Genomic DNA, 16,850 nt, shown 5'->3' on the forward strand with positions numbered 1-16,850 from the left:
CTGAATGCTATGCTTAAGCAAAGAGAAGAAACTTATGGGACTCAGCAATAGAAAGAACAGGCAAAGAAGATACACTGGAGTGACCTTTCTGTTTACACTATGAGGAATCTCCAGTGACATGGGTAGCATTTGGATTTGGTGTTGAAGGAAGACAGTTCATGAATGTGCTAGTCTACAAAACAAAAGCCTATCCAATTGTTTTACATTTGATCTCTCATATGAAGACAGGCTGAGAGAGCTGGGATTGTTCAGCCTGAAGAAGGCTATGGGGAGACCTTCTAGCACCTTCCAGTACCTAAAGGAGACCTACAAGAAAGCTGGTGAAGGACTTTTTACATGGGTATGTAGTGATAAGACAAGGAGCAATGCCTTTAAACTGAAAGAGGGTAGATTTAGATTAGATACAGGGGAGAAATTCTTCCCCTTGAGGGTGGTGAGGCACTGGAACAGGCTGCCCAGAGAGGCTGTGGATGCCCCATCCCTGGAGTGTTCAAGGCCAGGCTGGATGGGGCTTTGAGCAACCTGGTCTAGTGGAAGGTGTCCCTGACCATGGCGGGGGGGCTGGAACTAGATCATCTTTAAGGTCCCCTCCAACCCAAACCGTTTTATGTTTCTATAAATTATAAATATAATAACATATTTGTAGGTAGGCCAATTAGATCTTTTTGCTTACATTATACTGCTGAAGTGTATGCTTGAGAGTTTTCAGAAGAAATTAAGAAAATATAGCTGTGAAAAACAGGGCTGATGCCTGCCATGCTCTGACTGAGAGGTGGAAAGAGGACACTGTGCAGCTGCAACCACATTACATGTCCCAGAGCATGTGTGACACCTGCATGGGCTATTCATTCCCTGCCTCTCAGCCCTGGAAAATCTCTATCTGTTGAGAAATACCACATGAAAATGAATGTACTGGTTTAAAGAAAAAATAAATTAAAAATTGCTCTTCAGTATTAGAAAAGGCATTTTCAGGGAAATTGGGCATTCCTGAGTCCATTTAGTCCCTTTTATTTTAACTTTTTCTGATCTCATCCAAAATCGACTGAGTCCATGGGACCTTCTCTACTGTCTTGACTAAGCTGAGTACAGGCCAGCTGCGTCAAAGCCTGATTTATTTATTTCTAGCACTTTGCTTTCATTTTGGTTATCTTAGGAATATACAGGACTAAAAATTGGTGTTTATTCAAATGTCATATAAGAGAAAAGAGCACTTCACATTAAATTTAATCACATAAGGCCATGTTTGGCAGAGTTCATACCAAATTAAAACCCAAGCCTGAGCTCTTTAATCCTATGGTACAACGGTCACATATAGACCATGACTTCCTTGGGTGCACACCAAGCAGAAGGGCCACAGCTTGCTTCCTGAGAAGGCAAGGACAGTTTCATAAGTAAAAGAAACAGAAATTTGGCCCTTGCTCTGAACAACAGTTTAGTTTAAGGCCTAGCCTACACCAGCAAAAGCTATAAATGCATTTATTCCTTACCATCATCTGGGTAGATAAAAGACCTTAGCTAGAAATATTGCTATTTTTTTGACCAGAACAATTCATTCCATCTGGCAAACTGCTTCAAGAGCTGCTTTACTGTGATGAGAAGCCTTTTCGGCAAGGAGGTTTGCTGGCATACATCTTCAGTATAGTTACATTTTCAGTCTTCTAACTGCAGCTACAGCCTAACTGACCAGTTCTGTGTATTGTAGTTTCTCCAGTAAGGAGACTGCTAACTCTGCTGAAGTAAAGCAGGCTTTTTTTCACATGCCCTCCTGCATAAGACTACATTAAAAATATAACATTTCTTTCACAGAAATCTGCAGGCTGTAGTCAAACACACTCACCAAAAAGAAGGTACATTAGTGTCCTTAAACTTCCAGGAAACTCATAAGCACCACAAATATTATTCTCAAATTCCTATGCAACTAAATTAAAATGTTTTCTCATAGTTATTTGCAAAGGCATCATTAGTAGGTTATTACTTATCTAAAGAGCAATTGTACATCCACAGTTGTGTTTAGAATAAATAGGTGGCAGAATGTCTTAGAAGTAATTTAAATTTCCCCTTTAAGTGTCTTAATGACACTGTAGAGGACAACGAAGCACTTATTTATTGCAGTTTAAATGCTTTATGTACTTACATCACAATTATTGCTCATTACTGTTTCACAACACAGATATTATACATAATCTTCATCTTAAACATGAAACATCAAATAGGAAAGTCTACTCACAGCCATGCAGTTGCCTATACTGTTCAACCCATTTACTTTTCAAGTTGTACTATAAACTTCTAATTCTAAACAGTCATTTAGAAGCACTGTTTCCTTTTTTTTTTTTTTTTTCCACATTGAATGGTCTTTCTTAGGCAATGATTGCTATGGACTTTAAACAAGATGTGTGGATAACCGCTGCTACACTCTGAAGTATTGGGACCTTCATCATCAACCTCTGCCTCTGACTGCTGCATTTGTTATATGCAGAAGGAGGAGATGTTGCATACAAGTCTGTGAAACTATGTTAATAAATTAAGGATCTCTTGGCTACTGAACTCACAGCTCTGTTCTCTAGTTAGTTCACAAGTATTTCATATCAAAGGGATGCAAATGTGAAGGTTTAGAAATAAAGGAGTAGCTTTCAAATTTGAGGCTAAATAAAAAGCCTGACAAGCAATACCATTAATAGTTAGTATCACTTTTACCCAGTCTCCCTTCCTGCAACTTAAGCACACTACTCCACGGTGGGGCTCAACTTCACTTTCACCTCTGCTCCAAGTAGGAGATTTATTTTGTTCAATGATATAGCACCTACAGAAACTGTATCACAGTATTTCATGAAAGTGACCTCATTAAAATAAATTCAAGCAGCTATTACAAGCCAAACTTTGCCTCACCTTCCATTATTTCATCAGGAGGATGTGGAAACCTCCTGCCTCCTTCCCTGCAATCCCATGACACATGGCATATTCACATGAAAATAATCTTGGACTATCCCACTGAAAACAGCTTCGTAAGCACCTTTGCAAGTGCCAGCTGGACGCTGTAGGCTTTGCGTGATGGTGGAAGCACGCTGAACAGCTGGGTGGGCCATAACTTATTCCAGACTCCCGTGGCTGGTCAGTTCTCCCGGTAGATGAGTGCTGCAGCCAACCACTTCCTCGCCTACCTCATAACGCTACAGACCCCCACTGAAGCAAACAGAGGATGGAATACAGACCACTTTCATGGGCCATAAGAGAGAAAGGACAGTTGTCAAAAGCTCTCGTTCTTCTGACTCAGAAACACAGGCCACACATTCACATGAGAATAAGGCACAATCAGGATATCGCATTAACAAAGTCTATTGTTTTCAAGCAGCTGAACTGTTTTAGATTAGTGATGACTGCTTGTCTTGTGCCCTAGTGAAAAGGGGGGCTGTGTTTCAGTTCTAGATCACTCCTGGCAAGTCAGCTGGGAACAAGCGGAACACGATGTACACCAGACCCCAGCACGCTGCTGCCTTCCTGCTCCGAGCTTTCTCATCATCTTACATGAAAACCAGCACAGGCCCACCCCACCAAAACTTGTTTTGCTCAGTTTGTTTTTGTTTCAGAAGGTCCTTGGGAGGAAACAATCTGGTCAAAAATCCAGCCACAATTCAAATTGTTTATATAAAACACACTTGGGGCTCCAATCTGTGGGAGCAATATTTTTAAATGTTTGTGTTTTTCGTTTCTTATTTGTTGTTCTTACTCAATGTTCTGATGTTGGCACGAATAAAGCCAGACAAAAACCCAAGCACTAGTTTAACAAATGCAATCCAGATATAACGGGCTAAATTTACAGACCAGCAATGCTAATTCGTGGTGTAGCATGAGGATGCATAACAAAGTTGAACTTAATAGGCCCAGTTTACAGTTGCCTGGAGGCCTCTTCAGCAAACACCCCTAGCATAGAAGGCCTGTTTGCTGCATGCAGAGCCAGCTCGGTGTCCTTCTTCCTACTTGTCCCAGGACAGGAATCATTCTAAGGCAGGGCAGCACAAACCTGAACAAAAGCCACCAGGCTTTTCCCTTCTCCCATATCCTCTCATTTTTACCAGTTTCAGTCATTGATGTTGAACTGGAGAAACCTCTGCATAGAAGGGGACACCTCCTGCTACACCTTTTCACAGGTTATGAGAGTCATTTGCCCTGCACCAATGCAGCACCTGCAATAGCTTGCAAAGGAAATGGTGGACACAACCTCTTCTGTGGTTAGACTTGGCTCTCCTACAAACCATATATACTAGTGATAATTTTCAGAACTCAGCTACCTCTTGAGCATCAAACTTAGCAGCCAGGTTTCCAAGGCAAAATTCGAAACCCTCACCAGGAAATTACAGTCATTTAGGAAGTTACTGAATGCTTTGCAAACTGTAGTTCTATTTTTCCACCCAAAAATGACTCCTGGAAACTCTTAATAAGCTGATGCAAAGTTCTCTTGAAAATGTACCCTGTAATGTTTATTTATTACTTTGCTGGTTCCTCAAATATACATGTCTTTACCTTAGAGTAAAAATTCAGTATTTCCATGTTAGAGAACCCCTCCAAGTTTTCATTGGCTCAGTTTTATCCTTCCCATCACTTCTCTAAGCAAGTTTGCTGTTCTGAGTTTGGCTTTTTCTGACTACAGTAAATGGAACTGCAAATCCAAAGGCAGCCAATAATGTTCTTATTGCTGAGAATTCTTATTTGGAATATTTGACAATACTGAGGGAACACGCATGTCATCTGCCACTTCTTTAACAGAGCATAAGTAAGAACACAAAAACATGGTTTCTTTTGAAGTCTTCTAGTGTTATTTCTTCATTAGCTCCAGGCTAATGAAGAAGCTCTAGAGATCAATCTGGAACACTTCCTCTTTCAGCAACAAAGGATAAAAGACCTGGATAACCTGCTGATAAAGGCTGGCCTTAAACAATGATCTTAAATAATCTCTCACCTCAAAGAATAAATCTGGACCTGGTTCTCAGAAGCAACTATCAATTCAGCTGACGGCTGTTCATTTTCAAAAATCATGTCCAGAAAGCAAGGCACCTCTTGCTCTGATTCACATGACCCTGCATAGTCATAGAGTTTCAAGAAGAGATAACTAGTCACCACAAGAAGCTCTAGACACATGTGAACTTGACTTAGAACTCCTGCCAATATTCCAGTACATTTGGAAAGGTAAACAGGATGCAGAAAGATATAGGTTAATGAACTCAGGTCTAAGACTAAACACCTCTGAATTAAAAAATGTTAAGTTCTTGCTTAGGTCCAACATTGAATAAGGAGATGGACACAAACAGAGGAATACAAATAAATATCAGGAAATAAAACTGAATAATTCTTCAATCCTTTTCTGCAAAGACCAAAGCTGCCTGAGAGTGATTTATTTAGATCCTGTTGAGATCAACACTTTTACAAATGTAACTTCCAAGAGGTAGAGGGCATTATAGTTGTACAGCTGCACTGGATGGGACAGTGAAGTACAGCATATAAGACTGTCAGTGCCAAAAGTCCACTGGGGGTAATCTCAATTTCTCCTCTGTTAACTTCTGAAATGTTGTTCTAAAGCTGAGTGAATTGCTTAACTGACTGTGCTATTTAGAGTCTTCCGTTTTATCTTGTATCCTGATGTGACATTATATATGGATGCACTTTAGTCCCCCCCACCCCCCTTTTTTTTTTTTGTTTTCAGTAGCCTCCAAAATTCATAAACAAGAAATAAAAAAAGGCCACTGAAGAAAAGGTTGTATTACACAAGGGGAAATTTTCCATATTTCATTCGGTCTGTTCTTTATTTTCAAAGATTTTGGACCAATTAATTCTCCACCCTTTTGGAGACACACACTTCCAAAGCATCATGAAAACCTGTGTTGCGAATAATGATGTAAAGTGTTGTGAACTAACAATGCATTGATATGAGCACTACTGCAAAGGAAATAGTTTGGTAAGTATTGCTTACCCTTAAAAAAGATTTTGGTTTTCCAAACAGAGCATGAAGCATACCTCTCCTACAGCAATAAAGTGACGTACACCTTGGAAATGCTCTAAAGCTAAAATTAACCTTTCCCCTGAAAAACTTCAGCACCTAGATAGGAGAAAAGCAATGCTACAGAAAGCAGTAGTACATTTCACTGCTAAGACTCCAAGCATCCTCTCATTGTTGAAACTAAACTTTTTTTTCATCGCTTTTTCACCTCATCTTCTTCCTTTCTCTATCCTGCTTCTCTACATGGCTTTTCTTCTTTGATGGTATTTTCCTACTTCATGCTACTTTTGGCTTCTTCTATATTCCATGTCATCTGTCCACGTCTCTCACTCATTCTCCCTATTTGTGAAGTTCTGTATGGTTTCATCTGTCACAGACAGTCTCCTCTGCCCTACTGATATGCTCCCTCTCCAAGAAATGGTTGGGTTGCTTCTTCTTTTCCTTTTTCCCCACATGCCTTTTTTGAAACAAGCAGTTAGAAGTAAGGTGAACAAGTCAATTGTCCATCCTTGCAAGTCACACCACGAGCCACTACAATTCTACAAACAAGTTACAGAATTTAAGCTGCAAAGGGATTGACACTTCCTGCTTTTTGGACTGTGCATGTTTATTTTGTGGGTGGGAAGAGGGAGTTTTGTGATTCTACAGTGATTTTCTTCAATGTATGTCAATGCTTAGATTGTGCTGTGTGGTATGACCAATGTAGGCAATCTTTGAATTGAAAGGTTTAAGGCTGCAAGTTGCTTATGATGATATGTGATAATGAAAATCCTACTTCATTTGCAATGCCCCAAGATGTCTCTGCCTATGGGTCTCTGTGATCATTATGTTCTTCCCAGGGAATGTTTTAAAATAGACTACAGTTTGCAAACAAAAATTTCCAGTCTACTCATGTAAAATTTCATTTTTTAAAGCAGTTAAGATCCTTTGGATATGAAGCTAAGGAATTCACCCTTCTTGGACCTTAAACTGATGATCAGGGGGCACAAAGCATGAACCTGGATACAACAGACAGAAAACTGATATATACTACAGACTCGACCTAACAGCTGTTCTGAATACCATTGTAAGGGGCAAACCCTTATGAGATTAAGAGCAGTACCACTTAGAATTTATCACTTTCTTATGAATGAATAATCAATGGGAAGCACATGCACAACAACAGATGAAAGAAATTCATATCACTTCGTCTCTAAGTCTGATGAGAAAATATGAGGGGTGAGCCCAAACTGGAATCTGATAGCTGTGCCCTTCAGGGACATTAGCAGAACTGAACTTAAGATACATATTTACCTGTTTCTGAAAGCAAATCAAAAGCTCAGGTTTTTGTTACACAGATATCTCTTTTACTGATTTTTAACTATAGCAGCTGGTTGTTCCATATTTTTAAATTTATACCCATATATGCTGCTACTAAAATTAGCTCTTGAGTTTTTTGTAGAGCTGCAGCAATTTTTTTTTTCCCCCCTTAAAAAAGCCTTTCAAAACCCACAAGCTTACCGGTATTCATTTGATAGTCATGCTCTTTATCGTAACTAAGAATATGCAGTAAAGAACAGCATTAAAAGAATGTAGAAAAAACAATTGCACCACTTTGCTAGAGGGCATTTTTGGTGTTTGCAAATCCTAGTACTACAAAAAGAGGCTGGGACAACGTAAGTTTTTTCCTTATTCTGAATGTGACTTTCGTGTGTGTGCATGAGGCAAACATTAACTCGTTAGTGAGAGGTAGTCCCAAGAACATCACAAAACTCACAAAGCCACAAAGAACCAAAGATGTACTCCTAGCCTATAGAGAAAACAACTCGCTGCAGCTGAAGGTAAAGAGCTGTTATAGCTCTCCAACCTTAAAATCAGGCACTCACACATATTCTTTATATTTGATTACTAAGAAAATGTAAGAGAGTCAAATGAGGAAGGACATGGTAAAGGTGACTGAGTCTTCCATGGATATTCTTGATGCTGTTCAGCTAGTTAGCTCTCTCTGCGTTCTCCTGGTTAGACTTAGCCCAGCTGCCAGGAGAGACCAACACAGCAACCAAGAGGTGACGTTTAGTAATTATATAGTTGTGTTTCCTGCTTTCTCACACTGTTGATTGCTTATGCTTCTACACGAAACACCAATTTGTACAAGGCAGGACAAACCTTAAAGATGAGTACTACGATATTTTTAGGAAAACAAATATTAGAATTCATAAAACTATTCTTTCATATAATTGGTGTTATGGCTAAGACACATTTGTTGCCTGCTTGAGAACACATAGTAAAGGAGCTTCTCTCTCTCTCACTGGCAGCAATAATGATACTTCCTGTGATTTTGGTATTATCTTCCCTTGGGGGAAAGGTGTTATAAGAAGGGAAGGTGGGAGTGTGGCATTATTCTTCTGGTGCACTGCCAACGTTGGCCAATGCATGAGCACAACTGGCTCCCAGTAATTCTCTCCATATGCAGGGAAGATCCTCAACAAAGATTATCCCTGCCTGGGGACAGAAATGAGCTCTGCAAGCTCATAATTACTGCAACAAGATAGTATTTGCTATTGCTGTATTCAACTTAACCATTTGAATTAACTGAGGTTATCCGTGAGAGAACTGAAATACGAAATACTTCTAGTGAGTAGAGAGAAGTAACGATGGAGAGCCAAAGAACACAATCATTGTTATGAGCAGAGCTAATGAATAACTGATATAGGTAATTTCTTTCCACTCAAATACTTCACAGCCAGTTCATGCTGTACTGAATGGAATATCTATTTATCAAACTGCATCTATGAGTAACTTGTAGTATCTAGATCTTCACATTTGTGGTTGCAAATATTTTATCCTGAGTATCTATCCTTTACTTTTTCTTTTATTTTTTAGTTTACACTGATCAACGATGCAAATTATATACCATCGTCTGGGATTCTATTAAGCTGTATATGATTTTTGGCAGTTAATCACAATCCACTAGAATAATTACCAAAACTACAATACAGAAAAAAATCTGAACACCTGCAAAGTATATAAGATTTTGAAATCTTAATTTTTTTTCAGATACGAATTTGTTATGGTACTTTCTGAGCTACTCCACACCTCATGTACCATTCTGTCACCATCACATTGTTACTGCTTTTTCCATTGTGCTTTCTCTTCATAGTGTCTGTGAAGAACTGTAAAAATGTAAATAAGTCAGAAAACCATACAGTGTCTTCTAGAAAGAAAGAGATGAAATCCAGCTATTACCACTTAGCTGTGGGAAATTCAGCAGGGTGAACTCACGTTTTTTAACATCAGCAAAGAACCAGAAATTATGTGGTAACATACAGCTAGCAGATGAAATCATAGTTCTATTAAAGCAAATTATTAACTGCCTTAGCCTTTTTCTTACAAAATAACCTAAAATAAAGAGACTATCTAAAGTTTCCTGATAGTGGTGAAAAGTTTAAACATTCTGAATTGTCTCTTTGTAAAACACAAAATATAATTTATGAAAATATCATTACAGTTATTCTCTTAGGAGAGAACTTAGTGTGCGCCCTCAAAGTTCTGTACCGACTGTATTTATTCTAACAAAATTTACTTAGAATTGTGCAGCATTTTGGAAATAGAAGAGTAATGAATTAGGAACCACACTATTTGCCTGAGTAGATCAGTCATCTGAGGTATGCTGCTGGTTCAGAGCACCAGTAACTGTGGCAAAATAATAAAAATACGTCTGCTAGAGAATACTTACAGAAATTTCAAGCAAGTACAACATAATGGTGCAATACTGTATGATAAAAAGCTTAACTACCAACAAAGAAATGGCAAAAGAAGTGCTCAGAGAGACCCGTATGTAATGGATAGAAAATGAAGACAGAACGAACAGGTGAACTGCAGCTTGGATCAGAAAGACAGTGGTAGACATTACGTGCTAACAGGAGAAAGTGAATCCCTATTAAAATTTGGGGTTTTTTTGGTACAGCATTATAGTGTATATATTATTCAATTTCATTAAATTTCTCCTGTTTCTTACTATTATTTTTCTATATTTCAATGAAAGATATCTGCAGTCTCTTTTTATGGCAATGCAGCCATTGTGAGCTAAATTTCAACCTGTTTTACATAGAACAAGTATCGAGCTGTCTCTGCAGAACTTTACTGCAGTTTATCTGTGCAGTTTACTTGCATCTTATTTTATCTCTCACCTTTGATACTTATCAGTCATGGCTGCAGGTCAAATCTTTCTGCATTGGAAACAATCACAATAACCAATTCAGAAGTAAACCAGTCTATAATGAAATTCACTGCCTAGGGCTAAACATAGAGCTAACATGTGTTTAACAAATCAAAGCTTGTATTTATCACTTGTCACTGTTTGTGTCTTTGTCTGTTGAAGGGGAAAAACAATTAAGAAGCTGAGCAGTAAAGAAAAACTTAAGAACTGCCCAATTTATTTTCAGATTTGTTGGCCTGTTACTTTGGCAAAATGCAATCTGCAAATCATGCCATCACAGAGCAGCAAAAGGTTTAACAGAAAGCACGTAAGGGTGATCCAGTTCAGAATACAAATGTCACCAGTATAAGTCTCAGCTGAAAACTTCACGTAAGGCTGAGAGAAGTTCAACTGACTTCACTGATGTTTGCAGTCAGATTTGCTGAATCCACACTGGAACTATATGACGAAGAACTGAAATACTGAAATGGAGGTACTGTGTTTCTCACCCTACTTCTACTTACGCATTTGTAATGCAAAACGAATTATTTGGAAACATGATTTCTGTTTACTAAGCCCAGCATTTTTCCCAGGTGTAAAGAGATCAGTAACCCAGTGATACTCTTACGGAAAAAAATAAAAACAAGCTACTTCTTCTTGTGCCCAGTCAAATTTTGGCTCAAAAGCCACAGAAAACTATGGCAGCAGTATTATTTCAATGGAAAGTCATTATACAACACAGCACATCAGCAACTTCCCACCCCGAGGCTTCAGCTGCAACACAGCCAATAGTATTAATAATTCTTCCACTGTAGTGTGGTATGTAGAATACAGTGGAGATCCCACAGGCCTTGCACATAGCTACAGCATGCTCAGTACATTCAGATGATGCTATGTAATACTACCTTGGCCTTTTCAGTGTTTCCTGAAACATTTAGATTGCCCCACGATCATGCTATTTTATTTGCATTTTACTTAAAAGAACGACCAACTCAAACATCATCCACTCAAAAAGTCCCCATTTCAAATCCTCATTTCAAATCCCAAAAAACCCTAAACCCCAGATATATAGTGCATTTTTCATGTCAATTTTTTATAACCAAGAGACCCAGTTCTGCTCACTGTTACGATTTTACTGACTACAGTAAAGTTTTTCATGATTTACATTCCTTCAATGTAAAATTAGTCTCAGTGGGGGGCTTAAAAATGATGAAACGAGACTCCTGATTAAACAACCAAAAATAGTTCTAAATAGATTACAAATTCTTTCACTTAAAATCCTGAGTGACAGGATTCTGAAATTAATGGCATACATGTGTCAGTATCATCCCATCTGCCGATGACAACTAGTTGAAAGTCCATAGAGCATTTCACACTACATTATGTAGCAGCAGTTTTGTTTTTCATTTAGAAAGGAAGGTTTGTTATGGTGGAATCAAACAGGAAGCTGAGTTACACAGAGAGAAACAGCTGAATGCCTTGGATTGATCTCTCTCTCACTTGCAGAAAGTGAAGTGGCATCTTTGGTTACAAGGCATCCAGATCTTGATACCACACCTTGTGTGAAATACTGTTTGTTCTTTACCATAATACCTATTCCAGTCATGCTGGGATATTGACTTTCTGTGAATGAAAGGATAAAAAGTGTCCCTATTTCCAAATTACCAATCATTATTGCTTTGCTGTAGCCATTACATATTTTTAAACAATATACAAATAGGAATTATATTAGATCAGAGTTAAAATTATGCTACCATGTGAAACCACCATGGAGAGTAAGATGGTTCCCTATATTTAAGCACCTTTTGCTTGTAAGTGCAAGACATCGAACAGAGACTATAGTCTAGGGCTGAGAGTGAGGCGGCTTAGAGTATTTTCAATAACCAAAGAAAACTCTACTCTGAAGCAAAGATCTAAGTACATTGTCTGCGGCTTGAGTGTTTTGACATGATTATGGTCCTGATAGCATACAAGTTGGATCACTTCTTTAAAACTCGAGTTAAGCCTTCACAATTAATAAAGTCACGATTAGTTTAGATTTCATTGTTACAGTGATGAACCTCTAAGTATCATCTGTGTGATGGCAACCACAGAGTAACTTTTTGGGAGTATTGTCTCCCATGCCCACAATGCCCCTTACTAAAACTTGTCTGCATTGCTGTCTGAGGTGGGCAGCAGCCTTCCTCCTCACCAAGTAGTAACTTAACACATTTCATTATCTACTTGCCCTCCATCAGTGCGAAAAAGTGATTACCTCTATGTGTTTCTCCAAACCTGACACAGCTACATTCACCAAATCACATTTTTATGATCGGTTTACCAGAAAGGAAGAGAAAAATGAGCAACATAAAAATAAAACTACATATTACATGGAAAACATTCAACATGAGTCATTGACTAGTGAGAGTCCAGATTGAAACAAACCAGGCCCTTACTTCCACCAGTTTTGGAAATATAAAAGATTAAGTAATCTAAAATCAAAGACTATATTGGAAATGGCCTATTGACTTTTACAACTATAGCGCAAGTTTCACTACCTCAACCTCAGATTGTGGCTACAGACACTGCAGATTGTATAATTCCAGATCTCTCAGAACCATGGCAAATTTCTCAGCCCCTCACAAAGTCTCAGGATTGCAGACAATCGTATGAGGTGCAAGGCATAAACTGAACATAATCACGAGACATACACATTCTTCCACAAGAGAATGTCCATGGCCAGAGACTGTTTGAGCACTTTCTTACCTGTTCAAAATGTCTGTGTTAACTTTAAAAATTATGTCATTCCCTGGTCAACGCAGAGATACTATTAGCTTTCCTTCCACAAACATATTTACTTTGCACCTCAGAAAATCTGTCATATTTACTTCTGAGGCAAAGTTACACTGGTCAACTCCCTACGAGGCACTCACTTCTCATAACAATTTCAAACATTCTCATTATCTATCTCATCTAGGGCAATACCAATACTTAGCCTCTGGAGACTATATTAATTCTTTCAGTACAGCTTTATTCTGACTAGAGTAATTCATTTCTGGCTTAATTGTTACTATTGACTGGACTCTCCTCTCTGCCCCAAGAGTAAAGGACAATACCAGGCAGTGTGTCACAGCAGAGACGCTGGAGGGAATCCTTGGCTTTGCTGCAAGCTGTGCCCCAGCAGGGTGGCAGAGCCCAGGGGAACGCCTGGGCCGGCAGAGCCAGCCCTGCCAAGCTCTGCAACCGGAGCCCACGCACGCACTTCACCTGCGCCGCACACAGTCTGCCCATGCTGCTCAGTTTTTCTGTGACACAGTGCAAAGGCTTCCAAAGTGTAAAAGAGGTTTTTGTTTCTGCATTAATTACAGGGTAGAGTCTTTGCAGGATCTTTGTGGAAATTTCCTTCTCTAGTTTTCCTTTGCCAATCTACTACTGAGAACAGGTAGCCTGTGCTTTGGACAGTTGGATAACATGATGTGAGTGAATAGTCTGCTTGATTAATACAAAAATATGCAAACCCACATCAACCAGTTTTTCCCTTTTGTGTTCTGTCCCACCTTGACTGCACTAGAGCCTCACCTGCCGAGGTCTCAAGACAAATAAGCAGCCTGTCCTTCCCTTTGGGCTCAAGCCAGGACACAGACTCCCTCCTCCAGCAAATATCAACAGTGCTCCATAACTGGGTCACAGACCAGTGCAGAAAGCTGTCACCTTCCCTTCCACACTGGCCTCTGTGTTCCAGGTCCACAGCCCTACCACCAGGCTGATAGACTAGTTTTGCTTGTAATGTAACTTGAAGAGAATTCGACATCAATCTATAGCATCAGAGAATGATGTTTCACTATGGAAAATAAATCTTCGTATTGTTTGGAGCACCTGGTGGACAGCTTTTTTTGTGTGAACAACAGCTTATGTAGTATAGCCTTGCATTATAAAATATGTGCATTTTATACATGTATTTTAAGTATCTATAGATATTATACAGATATTGTATGGATATATATCTATAGATATTATAAAATACATGTATTTTATACATGCATTTTATCTGCATGTATTTTATACATGTGTTTCTATTACAAAAATATATTTGTTGTTTTACTTGGTTTTAATGATAGGTCTATACATATTCTCTTCTTAAAAGTATACTTCTCACAATAAGACTGAGTACGGATTGAGCAGTGTGTAAAAGCATCTGAATTTCTGGATGCAAGCTATGCTTTTAAAAGCACCCAGGGAAGTTATTATTCTTAAGCAGGTTTAGTTCCTCAATAGTTACTCATTGAAGTGTGATTTACACAAACATCTATCTGAACATTTTCAGGCTTAACTAGGAAATTCCTTACTTCTCTGTATTTGCATGCTTTTTCATTTACTCGTACATGTTTCTTAAACAGTTCAGATCAATGTTGCCATTTATCTATTCTTCAAATTCCGTTCTATCACTTCACATTTTTTTGAAGTCCCTCTAAATTACTGGGTAATGGCTCTGAACCACATGCTTGCTAAGGGTGTAATTCTGACAGTTTTACTCGTTGTAATTGTTTTACCTCAGACACAATGTCTTTGATTTCAAGGAGACTAGTTGCAGGGTCATATACAATATCCAGTGAGAGTAAGGGTGACAGATTCGGGCCCTGACTGCTTTCCTCAAGAGGATTTGCTGCAATTAAGATATTTCTGTTTGACAGATTTATTGTTTAACATGTAATAATTTAAGATAGCAACTCACACATCCCCTGTAGTCCCACGCTATGGATTCAAAACCCATATGGACAGAAATATGTGAAGAGAGAATAATGGATTTCTCAACCTCCTGTGTTTACGCACTGTTCTGCTTTTAGCATGGAAAACACATTATGTCTGCGTAGAAGACTAAAAACATCGAATTTGCATTATTTCCTGTAACAGAAGGATCTCCGTATAAATACCTATCTTCTTACCTTTACATTGTAAATTGTTTAACTGAGCTCTGTAAAGTTTAAACACATAAATTGCAGGATTAAGGCTCAAGCATTCAGATAAATATTTGTAGACTTACAATAGGAAAGGTGTCTCATTAAATATATAAATAGAAATGTTAATGCATGGCACAAAATTATAAACAACTGATTTTCAGTAACAACCTGAAGATTAATGTATTATCATTTATAATTTGGTTCTAGTTACAGATATCACATTATCAGCCTACTTGTGGAAGGTATTATATGATCCAGTATTAAAGTCTACTTTCCTATATTTGTATTTGCAGGGACATGATGACTACAATAACAGAGAAAAGTATTCTGATAGGTAAGGATTTCCTAGAATATTCAGAGATAAACCAGTTAAAAATCAAAAAAGTCATGATGTTCTACTTCAAGTTTTTAAACTGTTACTGACCGTGGCAACAATAACATATCAGCAAATAAAATAAACACCTTGCATAGATTGTAGAATTAGTGCAGATTTTCCTGTGTTGCTGACTGAATCTTTGTGTGTGTGAACAAATGAGCTGTCTTTAATTCTGCCAAACATGAGAGATTTCATTACTATCTTCTACTTTTGAGGCTGGAAGGCAAAGGAAAGCTGAAGCTCTTGAAAGCCAAGCTGATTTCATTAAAAGAGTGTTTTGAGATTATTAATCACATTTTTGTAGAAATCATATTTTAAAAATCTTTCTATTTCTGCCTATGCATTGAGGTACTTAAGGGCTTTTTTATATTTCCAGGTTGAAAATGTGTAGAAGAAAGTTAGTTCCTTTATGTTTCCTGCCTTCCAAGGGATTGTTAAAAGACTTCATCAATATATAAAGCAACTAAGATGCTGACAACATGTAGCTTATAAATAGTAAATGAAAGAGCTCTGTTACTTTACTATATTTCTTACCTCCTTTTTCATGGGATCTTGAGGGACTTGACAACTGATGGTCTGCAACTGACTGGGATCGGCTAAATGACGGTGAATCATTCACTTCGAACGAGTGTTTTAGAATAAATGGAGATGCAGAAATCTCATCCAAATCCTTCTGGAACAAAGAATGCTGGTTTAGGCACATAAGAAATGTATTGATGCCACTTTGCAATTATAACTTATAGGTGTGATCTCACAGAGAGCAACTTCCGATTTTCTATGACTCTGTGAAACGATTAATGCAAGATTTAAGTTACACAAGATTCTTGCGGCTTTCAGCAACATCGACTTAGCACCCATGTCACAAACATTTGTTTACTTTTTCCATTTAACTTATTTATCCCCTTTCCTCATGCAGTTAAATCATAGCATGCACTGTATGCTGATTTCCTCTCATAGTTAATTTGTATCTTTAGAAAAAAGCTATAGGAAGGTATTAATCTGCTTAACATTTCTAAGTACATCATCCAAGGGATTTTGTTTTTTTAATCTTACATATGCTCAGCAGAGTTACTGGCAAAAACTGTACATTTTCTCCATTTCATCCTTTCAACATCAAATGGTAAGCAGCAAAAATTGGATCAGACTTCAAAGACTATGCTGTGCTCCAAGTCACAGAGCGACTCCTCCATTTCACATATTGAATTCGAGCAGGATATCAAAGTGCTACCAAAGAACCTCAGGTCCTTACTAAAAAAGAGGCTCTAACATCTGTAGAAAGTGAAGTGCACAGACAAATCACCTCAGGGAGCAGCTAGCATTTATTCTCAGCAGCAAATTTCCAGCCTTTTGATTCTCTTATTCACTGTACCT

The 16,850-nt window shown here is 38.2% G+C and overlaps 1 protein-coding gene across 1 annotated transcript in view; it reads right to left on the bottom strand.

The window, feature by feature from the left end:
• Nucleotides 1-16,850, bottom strand: part of MYO3B (myosin IIIB) — a 196,640-nt gene that overhangs the window by 31,363 nt on the left and 148,427 nt on the right. The window contains exon 33 of the mRNA XM_082055656.1: nucleotides 16,014-16,152. Within this exon, the coding sequence (XP_081911782.1) occupies nucleotides 16,014-16,152 (139 nt within the window). The remainder of the gene's footprint in view (nucleotides 1-16,013; nucleotides 16,153-16,850) is intronic.

Source organism: Streptopelia decaocto (assembly GCF_964273445.1).
Source record: "Streptopelia decaocto genome assembly, chromosome: 6".
NCBI classification, from domain to species: Eukaryota; Metazoa; Chordata; class Aves; order Columbiformes; family Columbidae; genus Streptopelia; species Streptopelia decaocto.